General features: G+C 44.5%; 1 protein-coding gene across 1 annotated transcript in view; it reads left to right on the top strand.

Annotated features, from left to right (window-relative positions):
- Positions 1 to 15600, top strand: part of INPP5J (inositol polyphosphate-5-phosphatase J) — a 104056-nt gene that overhangs the window by 50390 nt on the left and 38066 nt on the right. The window contains exon 6 of the mRNA XM_077297339.1: positions 2326 to 2501. Coding sequence (XP_077153454.1) covers positions 2326 to 2501 — 176 coding nt within the window. The remainder of the gene's footprint in view (positions 1 to 2325; positions 2502 to 15600) is intronic.

Here is a 15600-nt window from a genome sequence, read left to right as displayed (position 1 = left end):
GTTAGGGTTCATTGACTTGCTGAAATGTACACTCTCGTTTTATCTTTGCCATCCTGGTAAATGGCAGCAGAATGTGTCGGTATGTTTGTCTATTCATCCTACCTTCAATCACATGAAGTTTACCAGTGCCTTATGCTGAAAAACAGCCCCATTCCATGATGTTCCCATTTCCAAACTTCATTGTTATTGTGGTGTTTTTGGAGTGATATGCAGTGCCTTTTGGCCTCAAAACATTGTATGTATTATGGCATCCAAAAGAGTTTAATTTTGGTCTCATCTGACCAGATTATTTTCTGCCAGTATATCAGAAGGCTTGTCTTAATTTTGTTGAGAAAACTTTAAACGTGCATTTTTTTTTCAGCAATGAAGTCTTATGAGTCTTACTTGGTTTTACTTGGTCCTTGGCTCTTGGACAACTTTTCTGATAATTCTTTTCACTCCTCTTTCTGCAATCTTGCAGGGAGCACCTTGTTGTAAGTGGTGTAGCGTTTCACCCGCTACGGGTCTTGGGGATACTCGCTTGGCAGCAGGATAAACACTTCAGGCACGATATCTCACACATATCAGTCCATATGGTTTATTCAAACTCCGCATAAACCAGACAGGGTACAGTCCATTTCATTACAGCCATGAAACATTAGACAGTTCACGTAGCAGATAGGCTTCTCTGCTGTATATTATAATCCCGTTGTCCGGGGTTACCTCTCAGAAGTTCCACTCCTTACACTGACTTCAGGTCAGTCCCAGGTCCTCAACACAGACCGTCCAGGTCTACGGTCTCCAGGTGCTTCCAGGACGACTCCACTCCCAGGAGTCTCCAACACCAACCTTCCGTGCTATGTCCAGCACGCAGGCTCTCCAGCCTGGAATGGTCTCTGTGTGCTTCCAGGACGTCCCCACTTGGAACCGTCTAACACACAGGCCATTCTGCAGTGTCCTGCCAGGACACATGGAAGTGTGTCCACCCTGACAGACACTCACACACTCACTCAATCTCTCCCACCATGTGCTACACACACCTCCTTTACATAGGTGTAACCACACCCAGGTACCTGTCACATGGCTAGTCAAGTGAGCGTGACATCACCACAGGTCCTTACACACAAAACCATCTTACGTGTTCAGACACGCCTCTTTGGCTGGGTTTGTAGGTGACTGAACCCACCCATCTCTCCAATCACCTGGAAGCCTTCCCAATGTAATCAAACCCCTCAGCAGTAAATCTGCTTGAACAAAACATACCCAGGCTTCCATCACAGGGCCACCCACCTCTGCGATACATACCATCCATCAATCACATGACCAGTCGCTATGCCACAGTGGTTTATGGTGAAATGATGTTATTTCCACTTTCGGATTATGGTCTCAACAGTGCATACTGAAACATTCAGTAGTTTAGAAATTCTTCTCTAACTAATGCCATCAGTAGGTTTTGCAATAATAAGGTTGTTAAGGTCTTGAGACTGCTCACTGGTTTTACCCATCATAAGATGTTTCTTTTGTGGAACCTTGGTTATGAGACACGATTTTATAGACTATCAGTTGAACCAACTGATATTATTGGCAGGATTGCGTTATAAATACTGATAGATTTTAGCTCGGGTCATGACTTTCCATGGCTTTTTGCACCTCTCTTTCTTCATGCGTTCAATTCTTTTTCCCTGTTATAGTTCTCATTATTACACATAACTTAATATATGGATATCTATGGTTTGATTCATTTGCCTGTGTGGATTCGATAGGTTGTTACTGACATCTGGTGAGAATTTCATGTCAACAATAATAATAATAATAATTTTATTTCTGTAGCGCCAACATATTCCACTGCACTTTACATTTTAGAGGGGACTTGTACAGACAATAGATATCACAGCATGACAATAAACACATATATCAAAACAGATACCAAGAGAAATGAGGGCCCTGTTCGCAAGCTTACAAGCTGAGACAGCACGTTTAGAAATATATTTTTTACTTAGAAAATTGGTGACGTGTTCAATACTCATTTTGCACTCTGTATATGATTTAGCAACTTTTACATGTGTGTGCGTGCACACTCAAGAAACAGAAATCCATATATCACTGTGTAAGAAAACGACAATGTACTTGTCTTCCATTTTCACTATTGTGGTTTTTAATAACTCGGATCTCAAATACGGTAGTGTGTATGTGTCCTTACGACTCAAGTCGGTCCGCTTCATTAAGACATGTTCCCATAATGCTCACTTCTAGCATTGCCTCACTTTTTTGGTGTTCTGGATGCTTTCATTGTTTGTAGGTCTGTTTGTGGAATTTTAGCTGCCCCATTTTTGCTTCCATTTTTAGGGTAACAAAGGTGGCGTTAGCATTCGGCTGTCCCTCTTTGGACACATGGTGTGCTTTCTGAACTGTCACTTGCCAGCTCACATGGAAAATTCTGACCAGCGTGTGGACAATTTTGAGAGTATTCTGCATCTTCAGCAATTTCAGGGTCCCCTGGCAAATGGTGTCCTAGATCATGAGTAAGTTCCTGGTCTAAACATGAATTTTAAAGTTTGAATAATTTGGCATTGAGATTGTACTATCATTGTAGTATATTTTACACCTAAAACAAAATTCTGCCACTATAATGGGTAATCATGTGAAACTTTCAGTTAGTTCTAACAAGTGTAAATGGAGATTCCAAGAAGCCATAATATTGATAGCGTAGCGTAATTATTAGGGTATGTGCACACGATGCGGAAAACGCTGCGGATCCGCAGCAGTTTCCCATGAGTTTACAGTATAATGTAAACCTATGGGAAATGCAATCCGCAGTGCACATGCTGCGGAAAAAAACACGCGGAAACGCAGCGGTTTACATTCCGCAGCATGCCACTTCTTTTTGCGGATTCCGCAGCGGTTTTACAGCTGCTCCTATAGAAAACAGCAGTTGTAAAACCGCAGTGAAATCCGCAGAAAAACCGCGGTAAATCCGCAATAAATCTACAGAAAAAACGCAGTGTTTTTGCCCTGCTGATTTATCAAATCCGCTGTGGACCATTATACAGTACATGTGCACATAGCCTTAGCCAGATAAATTAGATGCTTACTGCTTATGAGTAACAGATATACACACGTAGTCAAAATTGTTGGTACCCCTCGTTTGCAGTGATTGCCTCAAAAGGTTGTGCAACACAATATTAAGTTAAAGTTACCATCATTTCTGTCCTGGCCTATTTCATCAGTTTTGTTTATTTTTTTAAGTTCTGTGGAAGCATGATTGAAAAGCAATGTCTGACTTTCATTTGTTCATTGTCATAGATCTTTTATTTATTATTATTTTAGTCAGATTCAAGTTATTACTGTGACCATTGGGTTTTTTTCTGACATTAAATGAGGGGCACCAAAAATTTTGACCACGTGTGTAGTTCTTGTTGATTAATATTCGTTGGCTCTTTGCTGTTTCCAAAGGAACTATGTATTACAATTGATAAAAAAATATCTTTAGGAGTTAAAATAGGAAATTGGCATAAAGTAGAGTGAAACTGTCTTTGGGTCATGCTTCCATAGACATTGGCAGCATTATAGACAGACTTCCTGGCTACACTGAACTGTGTTTTAGACCTCATTCATTGAGGCGGTAGAGGTGGGGTTCTGCATACAAGTAAAAAAATAGATTTTTATCCATTTTTGGTGCACTTTTGCAGTATGCACAAATAATTTTTTTTCATAGTCTGTCAATTAAATTGTAGAAACCAGACAGCTCTCGCATGACACACGGCAAGCATGTGTGCGCTGTGTGGCATAGCGACTGGTTATGTGATTGACGGGAGGTATGTATCACAGAGAAGGCTTGTCGCTGTGATGTAACCCGGAGTGTTTTCTGTAATGCACATAAAGCAATAAGGAATTGTTTAGTATGTTTGGGTCCGGGTTACGGGTAGCTATGAGAGATGGGAGGGTCTGGCTACCCATATACCTCACCCCTGGGTAAGGGGCATAACCATGCCTATCTATGTTTGTTTCAGGACCTGTGGTAATGTCAGAACCACATGTCTAATCATGTGATGGGTTCCTGGGTGTGGTTTCAGGCTACATAATGGAGGTGTGTTTGGCACATGGAGGAGAGTGTGTGGGTGTGTGTCAGGGTGGACACACTTCCAAGTGTCCTGACTGGACACTGCAGAGTGGCCTGTGTGTTGGACGGTTCCACGTGGGGACAGACGTCCTGAACAACACACAGAGACCATCTTTAGGCTGGAGAGCCTACGTGCTGGTCATAGCACGGTCTGTGTGCCCACAGACCTGAGAGAGCGGAGCTCTACTATGGACATTGAGGATTAACCTGTCTGACATAAGACTGTTTACCTGTTGTTCCTGTTGCCATGTGGTTTATGGAGCAATAAACCTGTGAACTTTTAAGGAAACGTGTCTCCTGAGTGTCATCCGCCGCACCTAAGCGAGTGTCCCCTAGACCCGTAGCGGGTGAAATGCTACAGCTGTTTGGGGTTTTTTTCATGGACCCATTGAGGTGAAAGGATGAATTTGATCCATGAATCAGATCAAAAACCAACATGCCCCTGTTTTTTGTTTTCTCCTTTGCAGACACTTGGTCTGCAGAAAACAACATAGACATGTGAACAGCCCCTTTTCCTGTAATGTGTTCTATCTGTGAAAATCTCAAATACAACACACACGTGCATGAAACATGGACGTCTAAATGAAGCCTTGAGTTGCACAAAAAACATCAGAGATGAATTTACCAAGGCTAGTACTTTATTTTTATACTAGATGGTGGCCCGATTCTAACGTATCGGGTATTCTAGAATATGTGGGTAGTATATAGCACAGGCTACGTACTATATTGCACAGTGACGTAGTATATAACACAACCGACGTAGTATATAACATAGCTACGTAGTATATAACAGAGCTACGTAGTATGTGACACAGCATACGTAGTATATAGCAGAGCTACGTAGTATATAACACAGCCACGTAATATATAACATAGCCACGTAGTGTATTGCACAGGTATGTAGTATATTGGTCAGCCACGTAGTATATAGCAGAGCCACGTAGTATATAACATAGCCACGTAGTATATTGTAGAGCCACGTAGTATATTGCACAGGCACATAGTATATTGCACAGCCACGTAGTATATAACACAGTCACGTAGTGTATTGCACAGCTATGTAGTGTATTGCACAGCTATGTAGTATATTGGTCAGTGACGTAGTATATAGCAGAGCCACGTAGTATATAACATAGCCACGTAGTATATTGTAGAGGCACGTAGTATATTGCACAGCCACGTAGTATATAACAGCCACGTAGTATATTGCACAGTCGACGTAGTATATAACAGAACTGACACAGCCACATTGTATATTGCACAGATACACAGTATATAACACAGAGCACGTAGTATATTGCACAGCCACATAGTATATTGGACAGTCACGTTGTATATTGCCCAGCTACATAGTATATAGCACAGAGATGTAGTATATAACAGAGCCCACGCAGTATGTAACACAGCCCACGTAGTATATAGCAATGTGGGCACTATATATGTGGTTAAAAAAGACTTAAAATAAAAAATAAACATATACTCACCTTCCGAAGGCCCCTTGAAGTCCTGGCGCCTGTGCGTGGTGCACGCGGCAGCTTCCGGTCCCAGGGTTGGTATGAGCGCAGGACCTGTGATGACGTCGCGGTCACATGACCGTGACGTCATGGCAGGTCCTTCTCGCATAGCATCCTTGGCACCGGAACCTGCCACTTGCACTGCCGAGGACAGCGTGCGACGTCTAGCATCCTTGGCACCGGAACCTGCCGCTTGCACTGCCGAGGACAGCGCGCGACGTCTAGCATCCTTGGCACCAGAACCTGCCGCTTGCACTGCCGAGGACAGCGTGCGACGTCGGAAGGTGAGAATAACCTTTTTTTTATTATTATTATTTGTGACATTAGATCTTTTTACTATTGATGCTGCATACGCAGCATCAATAGTAAAAAGTTGGTCACACAGGGTTAATAGCTGCTTTAACGGAGTGCGTTAAACCGCGGTCCGTTAACGCTGGCATTAACCCTGTGTGAGCGCTCAGCGCTGACTGCAGGGCAGTAAAACAGTGGCCATTTCGCTGCCAGACTATGGCCGTCGCTGATTGGTCGTGGCAATGGTCGTGGGCGTTTTGCCACGACCAATCAGCGACTTGGATTTCCATGACAGAGGCCGCGACCAATGAATATCCGTGACGGACAGAAAGACGGAAGTGACCCTTAGACAATTATATTTTTATATAGCGCTAACATATTCCGCAGCGCTTTACAGTTTGCACACATTATCATCACTGTCCCAGATGGGGCTCACAATCTAAATTCTCTATCAGTATCTAAATTCCCTATCAGGACCTGGAGGAAACCCACGCAAACACGGGGAGAACATACAAACTCCTTGCAGATGTTGTCCTTGGTGGGATTTTAACCCAGGACTCCAGCGCTGCAAGGCTGCAGTGCTAACCACTGAGCCATTTTCTGCGCCAATCTCCCCAAAAGTTTGTAAAATAGGCAGGGCTTAGTAGTATGGAAGAGGCACAATCAGCTATAGTGCGATCTAGTCAGCACTCTCAGGGAGAAGTCTCGAGTTTGTCCATTTGTTAGTGGGGTCCATAGTTAGGGACCACTTGGGGCCTGTCCTTGTGAGGACAGGAGTTTGAATGGGTTTAACAGGGAAGGAGAGAAATAACCCTACCCCCAGTCCCTATCCCTATGTTTGAACTGCCTACCCTCAATTGAGGATACAGAGAGACGTACCATTGTGACTACACGTCCGCTATTATTGGAGAGGCATACTACTCTGCTACTATTGGTGAGATCCAACCAATTTTTATTTCTTGAGCACTGGTTCACATGAGCACGTTTTTGGTTATTTATAAGTTGTTTGTCTGAGTTTTAACCTCTTTCTGACCTCAGACGGGATAGTATGTTCGAGGTCAGATCCCCCGCTTTGATGCTGGCTCCGGCAGTGAGCCCGCATCAAAGCCGGGACATGTCAGCTGTTTTGAACAACTGACATGTGCCCGCAATAGCGGCGGGTGATTCACCCGCCGCTATTAACTAGTCAAATGCCACTGTCAAACACTGACAGCGGCATTTAACCGGGCGGCCGGAAATGAGCGCATCGCCGACCCCGTCACATGATCGGGGGTCAGTGATGCTTCTGCATTGTAACCATAGAGGTCCTTGAGACCTCTATGGTTACTTATGCCGGTCTGCTGTGAGCGCTGTGCTGTCGGCGCTCATAGCACACCTGCATTTCTGCTGCATAGCAGCGATCTGATGATCGCTGCTATGTAGCAGAGCCGATCGCAATGTGCCAGCTTGAAGCATGGCAAAAGTAAAAAAAAAATATATATTTGGTATTGCCGCGTTCAGAATCGCCCGATCGATCAATAAAAAAAAAGGATTAACCTGATCGCTAAACAGCGTAGCGAGAAAAAAATTCAAAACGCCAGAATTATGTTTTTTGGGTCGCCGCGACATTGCATTAAAATGCAATAACGGGCGATCAAAAGATCTGCACCAAAATGCTATCATTAAAAACCCCAGCTCAGCACGCAAAAAATAAGCCCTCACCCGACCCCAGATCATAAAAAATGGAGACGCTACGGGTATCGGAAAATGGCGCAATTGTTTGGGTTTTTTTTAGCAAAGTTTGGAATTTTTTTTTCACCTTTTTAGATAAAAGAGAACCTAGACATGTTAGGTGTCTATGAACTCGTACTGACCTGGAGACACCGTCGGACTGGGGCACCGGGACACCGGAGAATCCTCCGGTGGGCCCCGCCCCCAGCCCCTGCCTCCTTCATTTGTGCCTGCCCTGCATAGCTGCGGGGAGCAGGGCTCACTTTACTGTATAGCCGGCAGCGGCTGGCAGACTGCACAGGTGATGGGAAGTGCAGACGCAGCTCCTTCACATCACCTTCTGCCGCTGCCGGCTTCTACTCTGCCAGGAGCTGTGTGTGCCGACCCTCACTTCAGCCAGCAGAACAGCTGACTCTGAGGCTGAGAGGAGACGCGCACTTGCACACTACAGTTTGTCCCGCAGTCACCTGTCTCATCCTGTGCTCTGTCCCTCTGCTCCTCTTCCACAAAGCCCTGGGCAGCAGTGTAAACGCTGATTGGCTGCAATTCAGCCAATCAGCGTTAGTTTTCTTTGTGTGAGCTCACAGCACAGCTCAGGCAAGGAGCTGTGCTGTGATTGGTCAGCAGTCCTACCCAAGCAGCACACGGCCATGTATTGTGCAGAGGAGCAGAGGGATGGCTGCAGTCAGTGTGAGTGTAAGTAAATAAACAGTTATGATGCCTGCACCCTGACTAGATCAATGGCCATAGAGGCAGTTAGGGGAGGGGGCCCCATGCATCCTTAAGGTAATACAGGGGAGGGGGCCCACAGTGATGTTATAATTTTCTTGTGAGCCCTCTCCCCCATTGTGTCAACCACCTCTATTTTACTGTGGCTCCCCTTTCCCCCTCTCAGTAAGCCCACAGGAAATCAGAGGTGAAATAGTGGGGGAGGGGACACACAGGAAAATAGAGGTGACAGTGGGGGAGGGGGCCCACAGGATATTGGGTGACAGTGGGGAAGGGGGTCCTCAGGTAATTAACACCTTTACGACATCTGCCTTACATGTATGGCGCGTGTTAAATGCCAGTGTCAATCTCTGACAGCAGCATATAACACATGCCAACATGCGTGCGCGTCATTCTCTCACCCATTGGCGCCCATGATGTGATCGTGGGTTGCCGATGGGTTGTTATGACAGCCAGGGGTCTTCTTCCTGTGGCCAGGCTTTAAAGGAGACCGTGATTTTTGCTATGTGCAGTGATGCTGTGGTATCACTGTATATAATAGCACATGCGATCGGATGATCGCATTTTCATGTCCTCTAAGGGGGCTAACTGTACCAGTGAAAGGAAAAAACAAAATTTTAAAAATTCCTAAAAGTTTAAATCACCCCTTTTTATCCAATTGAAAATAAATATATTTAAAAAATAAAAAACAACACATATTTGGTATTGCTGGGTTCAGAAAAGTCTGATATATCAAAATATAAAAACAATTAACTCGATCAGTAAACACCGTAAACAGAAACAACTCAAGAACGCCAAATGTCCTTTTTTCTGTTCGCCACAATTACACAAAAAAAGCTATAACAAATGATGAAAAAAAATCACATCTATCCTAAAATGATACTAATAAAAACAATGTCTCGCCCCCAACAGAAAGCTTCCCTGTGTGTAATAAAATATGCAGCAGTCGCCGTCTTCTGCCGCTGTGTCGTTGCTTGTGTCTTCTTCATTGCAGTGGAATATGGCCACCGGTAAGTAGTTTACTACACACAGTGGACCTACATTACTGCTCTCCTGTGTGGTGTAGTATATAGAGGATCTGTCAGCTCTCCTGTGTGGTGTAGTATATAGAGGATCTGTCAGCTCTCCTGCGTGGTGTAGTATATAGAGGATCTGTCAGCTCTCCTGTGTGGTGTAGTATATAGAGGATCTGTCAGCTCTCCTGTGAGGTGTAGTATGTAGAGGATCTGTCAGCTCTCCTGTGTGGTGTAGTATATAGAGGATCTGTCAGCTCTCCTGTGTGGTGTAGTATATAGAGGATCGGTCAGCTCTCCTGTGTGGTGTAGTATATAGAGGATCTGTCAGCTCTCCTGTGAGGTGTAGTATATAGAGGATCTGTCAGCTCTCCTGTGTGGTGTAGTATATAGAGGATCTGTCAGCTCTCCTGTGAGGTGTAGTATATAGAGGATCTATCAGCTCTCCTGTGTGGTGTAGTATATAGAGGATCTGTCAGCTCTCCTGTGTGGTATAGTATATAGAGGATCTGTCAGCTCTGCTGTGTGGTGTAGTATATAGAGGATCTGTCGGCTCTCCCGTGTGGTGTAGTATATAGAGGATCTGTCAGCTCTCCCGTGTGGTGTAGTATATAGAGGATCTGTCAGCTCTCCTGTGTGGTGTAGTATATAGAGGATCTGTCTGCTCTCCCGTGTGGTGTAGTATATAGAGGATCTGTCAGCTCTCCTGTGTGGTGTAGTATATAGAGGATCTGTCAGCTCTCCTGTGTAGTGTAGTATATAGAGGATGTGTCAGCTCTCCTGTGTGGTGTAGTATATAGAGGATCTGTCAGCTCTCCTGTGTGGTGTAGTATATAGAGGATGTGTCAGCTCTCCTGTGTGGTGTAGTATATAGAGGATCTGTCAGCTCTCCTGTGTGGTGTAGTATATAGAGGATCTGTCAGCTCTCCTGTGTGGTGTAGTATATAGAGGATCTGTCAGCTCTCCTGTGCGGTGTAGTATATAGAGGATCTGTCAGCTCTCCTGTGTGGTGTAGTATATAGAGGATTTGTCAGCTCTCCTATGTGGTGTAGTATATAGAGGATCTGTCAGCTCTCCTGTGTAGTGTAGTATATAGAGGATCTGTCAGCTCTCCTGTGTGGTGTAGTATACAGAGGATCTGTCAGCTCTCCCGTGTGGTGTATATAGAGGATCTGTCAGCTCTCCCGTGTGGTGTAGTATATAGAGGATCTGTCTGCTCTCCTGTGTAGTGTAGTATATAGAGGATCTGTCAGCTCTCCTGTGTGGTGTAGTATACAGAGGATCTGTCAGCTCTCCCGTGTGGTGTATATAGAGGATCTGTCAGCTCTCCCGTGTGGTGTATAAAGGATCTGTCAGTTCTCCTGTGTGGTGTAGTATGTAGAGGATCTGTCAGCTCTCCTGTGTGGTGTAGTATATAGAGGATCTGTCAGCTCTCCCGTGTGGTGTAGTATATAGAGGATGTGTCAGCTCTCCTGTGTGGTGTAGTATATAGAGGATGTGTCAGCTCTCCTGTGTGGTGTAGTATATAGATGATCTGCCAGCTCTCCTGTGTGGTGTAGTATATAGAGGATCTGTCAGCTCTCCTGTGTGGTGTAGTATATAGACGATCTGTCGGCTCTCCCGTGTGGTGTAGTATATAGAGGATCTGTCAGCTCTCCTGTGTGGTGTAGTATATACAGGATCTGTCAGCTCTCCTGTGTGGTGCAGTATATAGAGGAGCCGTGAGCTCTCCTGTGTGGTGTAGTATATAGAGGATCTGTCAGCTCTCCTGTGTGGTGCAGTATATAGAGGATCTGTCAGCTCTCCTGTGTGGTGTAGTATATAGAGGATCTGTCAGCTCTCCTGTGTGGTGCAGTATATAGAGGATCTGTCAGCTCTCCTGTGTAGTGTAGTATATAGAGGATCTGTCAGCTCTCCCGTGTGGTGTAGTATATACAGGATCTGTCAGCTCTCCTGTGTGGTGCAGTATATAGAGGATCTGTCAGCTCTCCTGTGTAGTGTAGTATATAGAGGATCTGTCAGCTCTCCCGTGTGGTGTAGTATATAGAGGATCTGTCAGCTCTCCCATGTGGTGTAGTATATAGAGGATCTGTCAGCTCTCGTGCGTGGTGTGGTATATAGGATCTATCCTGTGTGGTATTTTTAAACGGCATGGTGGGCCCCAAGAAAGATTTTTCTCTGGTGGGCCCAAGGTACTCCAGTCCGACGCTGCCTGGAGAATCATAATATCAGGTCAGCTTTAGCATTTAGTGAACCTAGTAAAAAAGCCAATCAAAAAACAAGTGTGGGATTGCACTTTTTTTGCAATTTCACCGCACTTGGAATTTTTTTCCCGTTTTCTAGTACACGACATGCTAAAACCAATGATGTCGTTTAAAAGTACAACTTGTTTCGCAAAAAATAAGCCCTCACATGGCCGTATTGACGGAAAAATAAAAAAGTTATAGCTCTGCGAAGAAGGGGAGCAAAAAACGAACACGGAAAAACGGAAAATCCCAAGGTCATGAAGGGGTTAAACTTATCATTAAAAGTTAAGTTTTATGATTGGGGCATTCTCTAAGCTATTTTCCATAGGATGGAAGAGGCCTCTGCAGCATGACAAATTTACTATAATTTATGCTCAAAATTGTCATGATTGGCATAGATTTAAAGGGGTTTTCCTACAAACAAAGTGCATTTTAATCAACATTTGAATCAACAGGTCTTTGAATAATAATAATTTTCACAATTGGATGTGTTTAAAAAAAAAATGTTCCCATGCATCTAAGGCTATGTGCACACGATGCGGATTTTTCCGCGCAGAAACGCTGCAGATCCGCAATGTGATTTACAGTACAATGTAAATCAATGGGTAAAAAAAAAGTTGTGCAGATGGTGCGGAAAAATCACTTCTTTTGTGCGGATCTGCAGCGTTTCTGCACCCCTCCATGATAGAAATCCGCAGTGGGAAAAACTGCATAAAATCCACATCAATTCTGCGGCAAATTCGCACAAAATCCGCATAAAAACCGCTGCAAATCCGCAGCTGTGGATTCTGCCAGGAGATGCAGATTTAGTGCAGAAAATTCTGCACCACATTTCCTACGTGTGCACATAGCCTTATAAATGTGCCCCTGCTGTGTACTGTGTAATGGCTGTGTCTGACCATGCAGGGACATGGTCTGATCATACCCCAGCTCCTGGGCAGGGGAGGAAGAAAAAGAGCATATAGATAGGACCGCATAGGATCACAGCTGATTTTTTTTTTTTTTTCAGGTAAAAGATTGCTTGCAATCAGGCAGTGAAATATTTTGCCTCACAAAAGAATCAACTGCAATCCCTCACTGTAATATCTGTATACTTTTTTTGCTTCCTCCCCTTCCCAGGAGCTGTGGTATGATCAGACCATGTTCCTGCACGGTCAGGCACAGCCATTACACAGCACTCAGCAGGGGCACATTTATAAGATTATCTCAGCACAGGAATATTTTTAAACATATCCAGTTGTGGAACTGATTATTCCCAGATTTACTATTTAAAATTATTATGTTTGTGGGAAAACCCCATTAACTGTCTGACGAGGGGATAGATAACACTGGATTTATAGAAAGCAGTATGCCTACTTATAAAATGGGAGCATGTTACATTAATTAACTTGACATATGAAATGTCAGTCATAATACATTCTCCTCTTAGGTTTTTAAGAATTCCAGCCCTAAGGACAAGCATTCCATTCACCTCCTCTCGATTAGGGATGTGCCCATAACAAATTTTTCAGGTAGATTCTGTCTGAACACCGCCTTATAATTCGCCTCTAACCCACCGCAAAAAATGAGTGTAACATGTCAAAATGATGCATATGCACTTGCTCAGTTTGTTATTTAGGACTTATGAAACCTTAAAGCATTTATAAGAGGTAAGTAATGTGTACATTCTTCAGACTGCTTTGTTTGGAAGCCACGCTTTAAAATATAAAGCAAAGGCACTGGCGGATGTGATTACATCGGCAACTTTAGGCATGTCGTGGGAACATGTACTATATAATGTCTAAGGGGCACGTCCGTCTGTTTGTCTGTCTGTCTGTTTGTCTGTCACGGAAATCCTGCGTCGTTGATTGGTCGCGGCCAATCAGTGACGGGCACAGTCCGGACGCGAATTTGCCCCTTCCTACTCTCTGTCAGTGCCCGCTCCATACTCCCCTCCAGTCAGCGCTCACACAGGGTTAATGGCTGCATTACACCTCGTTGTGCCGCGGTGTAACGCAGTCCGTTAACACTGCTATTAACCCTGTGTGACCAACTTTTTACTATTTATGCTGCCTATGCAGCATCAATAGTAAAAAGATCTAATGTTAAAAATAAGAAAAAAAAAAAATCATTATATACTCACCTTCCGGCGCCTTTCCTGCTTATCGCGACACTCTGGGCCTTGCATTGCGGTCTCGCGACATCATGACGTAGTGGTCTCGCGAGACTGCTAAGTCATCTGGGTAATTTCGCAATGCATCGCGCGCATAGGGAAAGCTTCGCTGGACTCCGGAGAGTGAGTATATAAATATTTTTTATTTTCATTCTTTTTTTAACAGGGATATGGTGCCCACAGTGCTATATACTGCGTGGGCTGTGTTATATACTGCGTGGATGCTATATATTACGTGGGCTGTGTTATATACTACGTGGCTCCTATATACTACATGGCTGTGCTATATACTACGTGGCTGTCTGTGTTACGTGGCCTCTGCTATATGCTATGTGGCTGCTATATATATACAGTACAGACCAAAAGTTTGGACACACCTTCTCATTTAAAGATTTTTCTGTATTTTCATGACTATGAAAATTGTACATTCACACTGAAGGCATCAAAACTATGAATTAACACATGTGGAATTATATACTTAACAAAAAAGTGTGAAACAACTGACAATATGTCTTATATTCTAGGTTCTTAAAAGTAGCCACCTTTTGCTTTGATGACTGCTTTGCACACTCTTGGCATTCTCTTGATGAGCTTCAAGAGGTAGTCACCGGGAATGGTTTTCCAACAATCTTGAAGGAGTTCCCAGAGATGCTTAGCATTTGTTGTCCCTTTTGCCTTCACTCTGCGGTCCAGCTCACCCCAAACCATCTCGTTTGGGTTCAGGTCTGGTGACTGTGGAGGCCAGGTCATATAGCGTAGCACCCCATCACTCTCCTTCTTGATCAAATAGCTCTTACACAGCCTGGAGGTGTGTTTGGGGTCATTGTCCTGTTGAAAAATAAATGATGGTCCAACTAAACACAAACCGGATGGAATAGCATGCCGCTGCAAGATACTGTGGTAGCCATGCTGGTTCAGTATGCCTTCAATTTTGAATAAATCCCCAACAGTGTCACCAGCAAAGCACCCCCACACTATTACACCTCCTCCATGCTTCACGGTGGGAACCAGGCATGTAGAATCCATCCGTTCACCTTTTCTGCATCGCACAAAGACACAGTAGTTGGAACCAAAGATCTCAAATTTGGACTCATCAGACCAAAGCACAGATTTCCACTGGTTTAACCCCTTCGTGCCATGCGCCGTACTAGTACGGCGCTGCCGGCACTGCATTAGTGCCAGCCGCAGTACTAGTACGGCGCATCGATCACCGCGGTCTCGCGCTGAGCACCGCGGTGATCGGGTGCGGGTGTCAGCTGTATATGACAGCTGACACCCCGCAGCAATGCCCACGATCGGCGCTGTCACCGATCGCGGGCATTTAACCCCTCTGATGCCGCTGTCAATAGTGACAGCGGCATAGAGGGGGATCGCGCAGGGACGGGGGCTCCCTGCGCTCTCCCACCGTAGCAGCGCGATGAGATCGCGCTGCTCCGGTGACCTGGAAGGAGTCCCCGGATCCAAGATGGCCGCGGGACTCCTTCCGGGTCATGAGATGACCCTGCTTGCCGGCGTCTGCTGAGAATTCCTCATAGCAGGTGCCGGCAAGCCTCTGCAATGTGCCTGTCAGATCGATGATCTGACAGAGTGCTGTGCACACTGTCAGATCACCGATCTGTGATGTCCCCCCCTGGGACAAAGTAAAAAAGTAAAAAAAAAAATTTTCCACGTGTAAAAAAAAAAAAAAAAAATTCCTAAATAATGAAAAAAAAAAAAAAAAAATTCCCATAAATACATTTCTTTATCTAAATAAAAAAAAAATCACACAATAAAAGTACACATATTTAGTATCGCCGCGTCAGTAACAACCCAACCTATAAAACTATATCACTAGTTAACCCCTTCA

Source organism: Ranitomeya variabilis, chromosome 1 (assembly GCF_051348905.1).
Source record: "Ranitomeya variabilis isolate aRanVar5 chromosome 1, aRanVar5.hap1, whole genome shotgun sequence".
Classification (NCBI taxonomy): domain Eukaryota; kingdom Metazoa; phylum Chordata; class Amphibia; order Anura; family Dendrobatidae; genus Ranitomeya; species Ranitomeya variabilis.
Note: the sequence above shows the minus strand (reverse complement) of the source record. Positions and strands in the feature narration are given on the sequence as shown.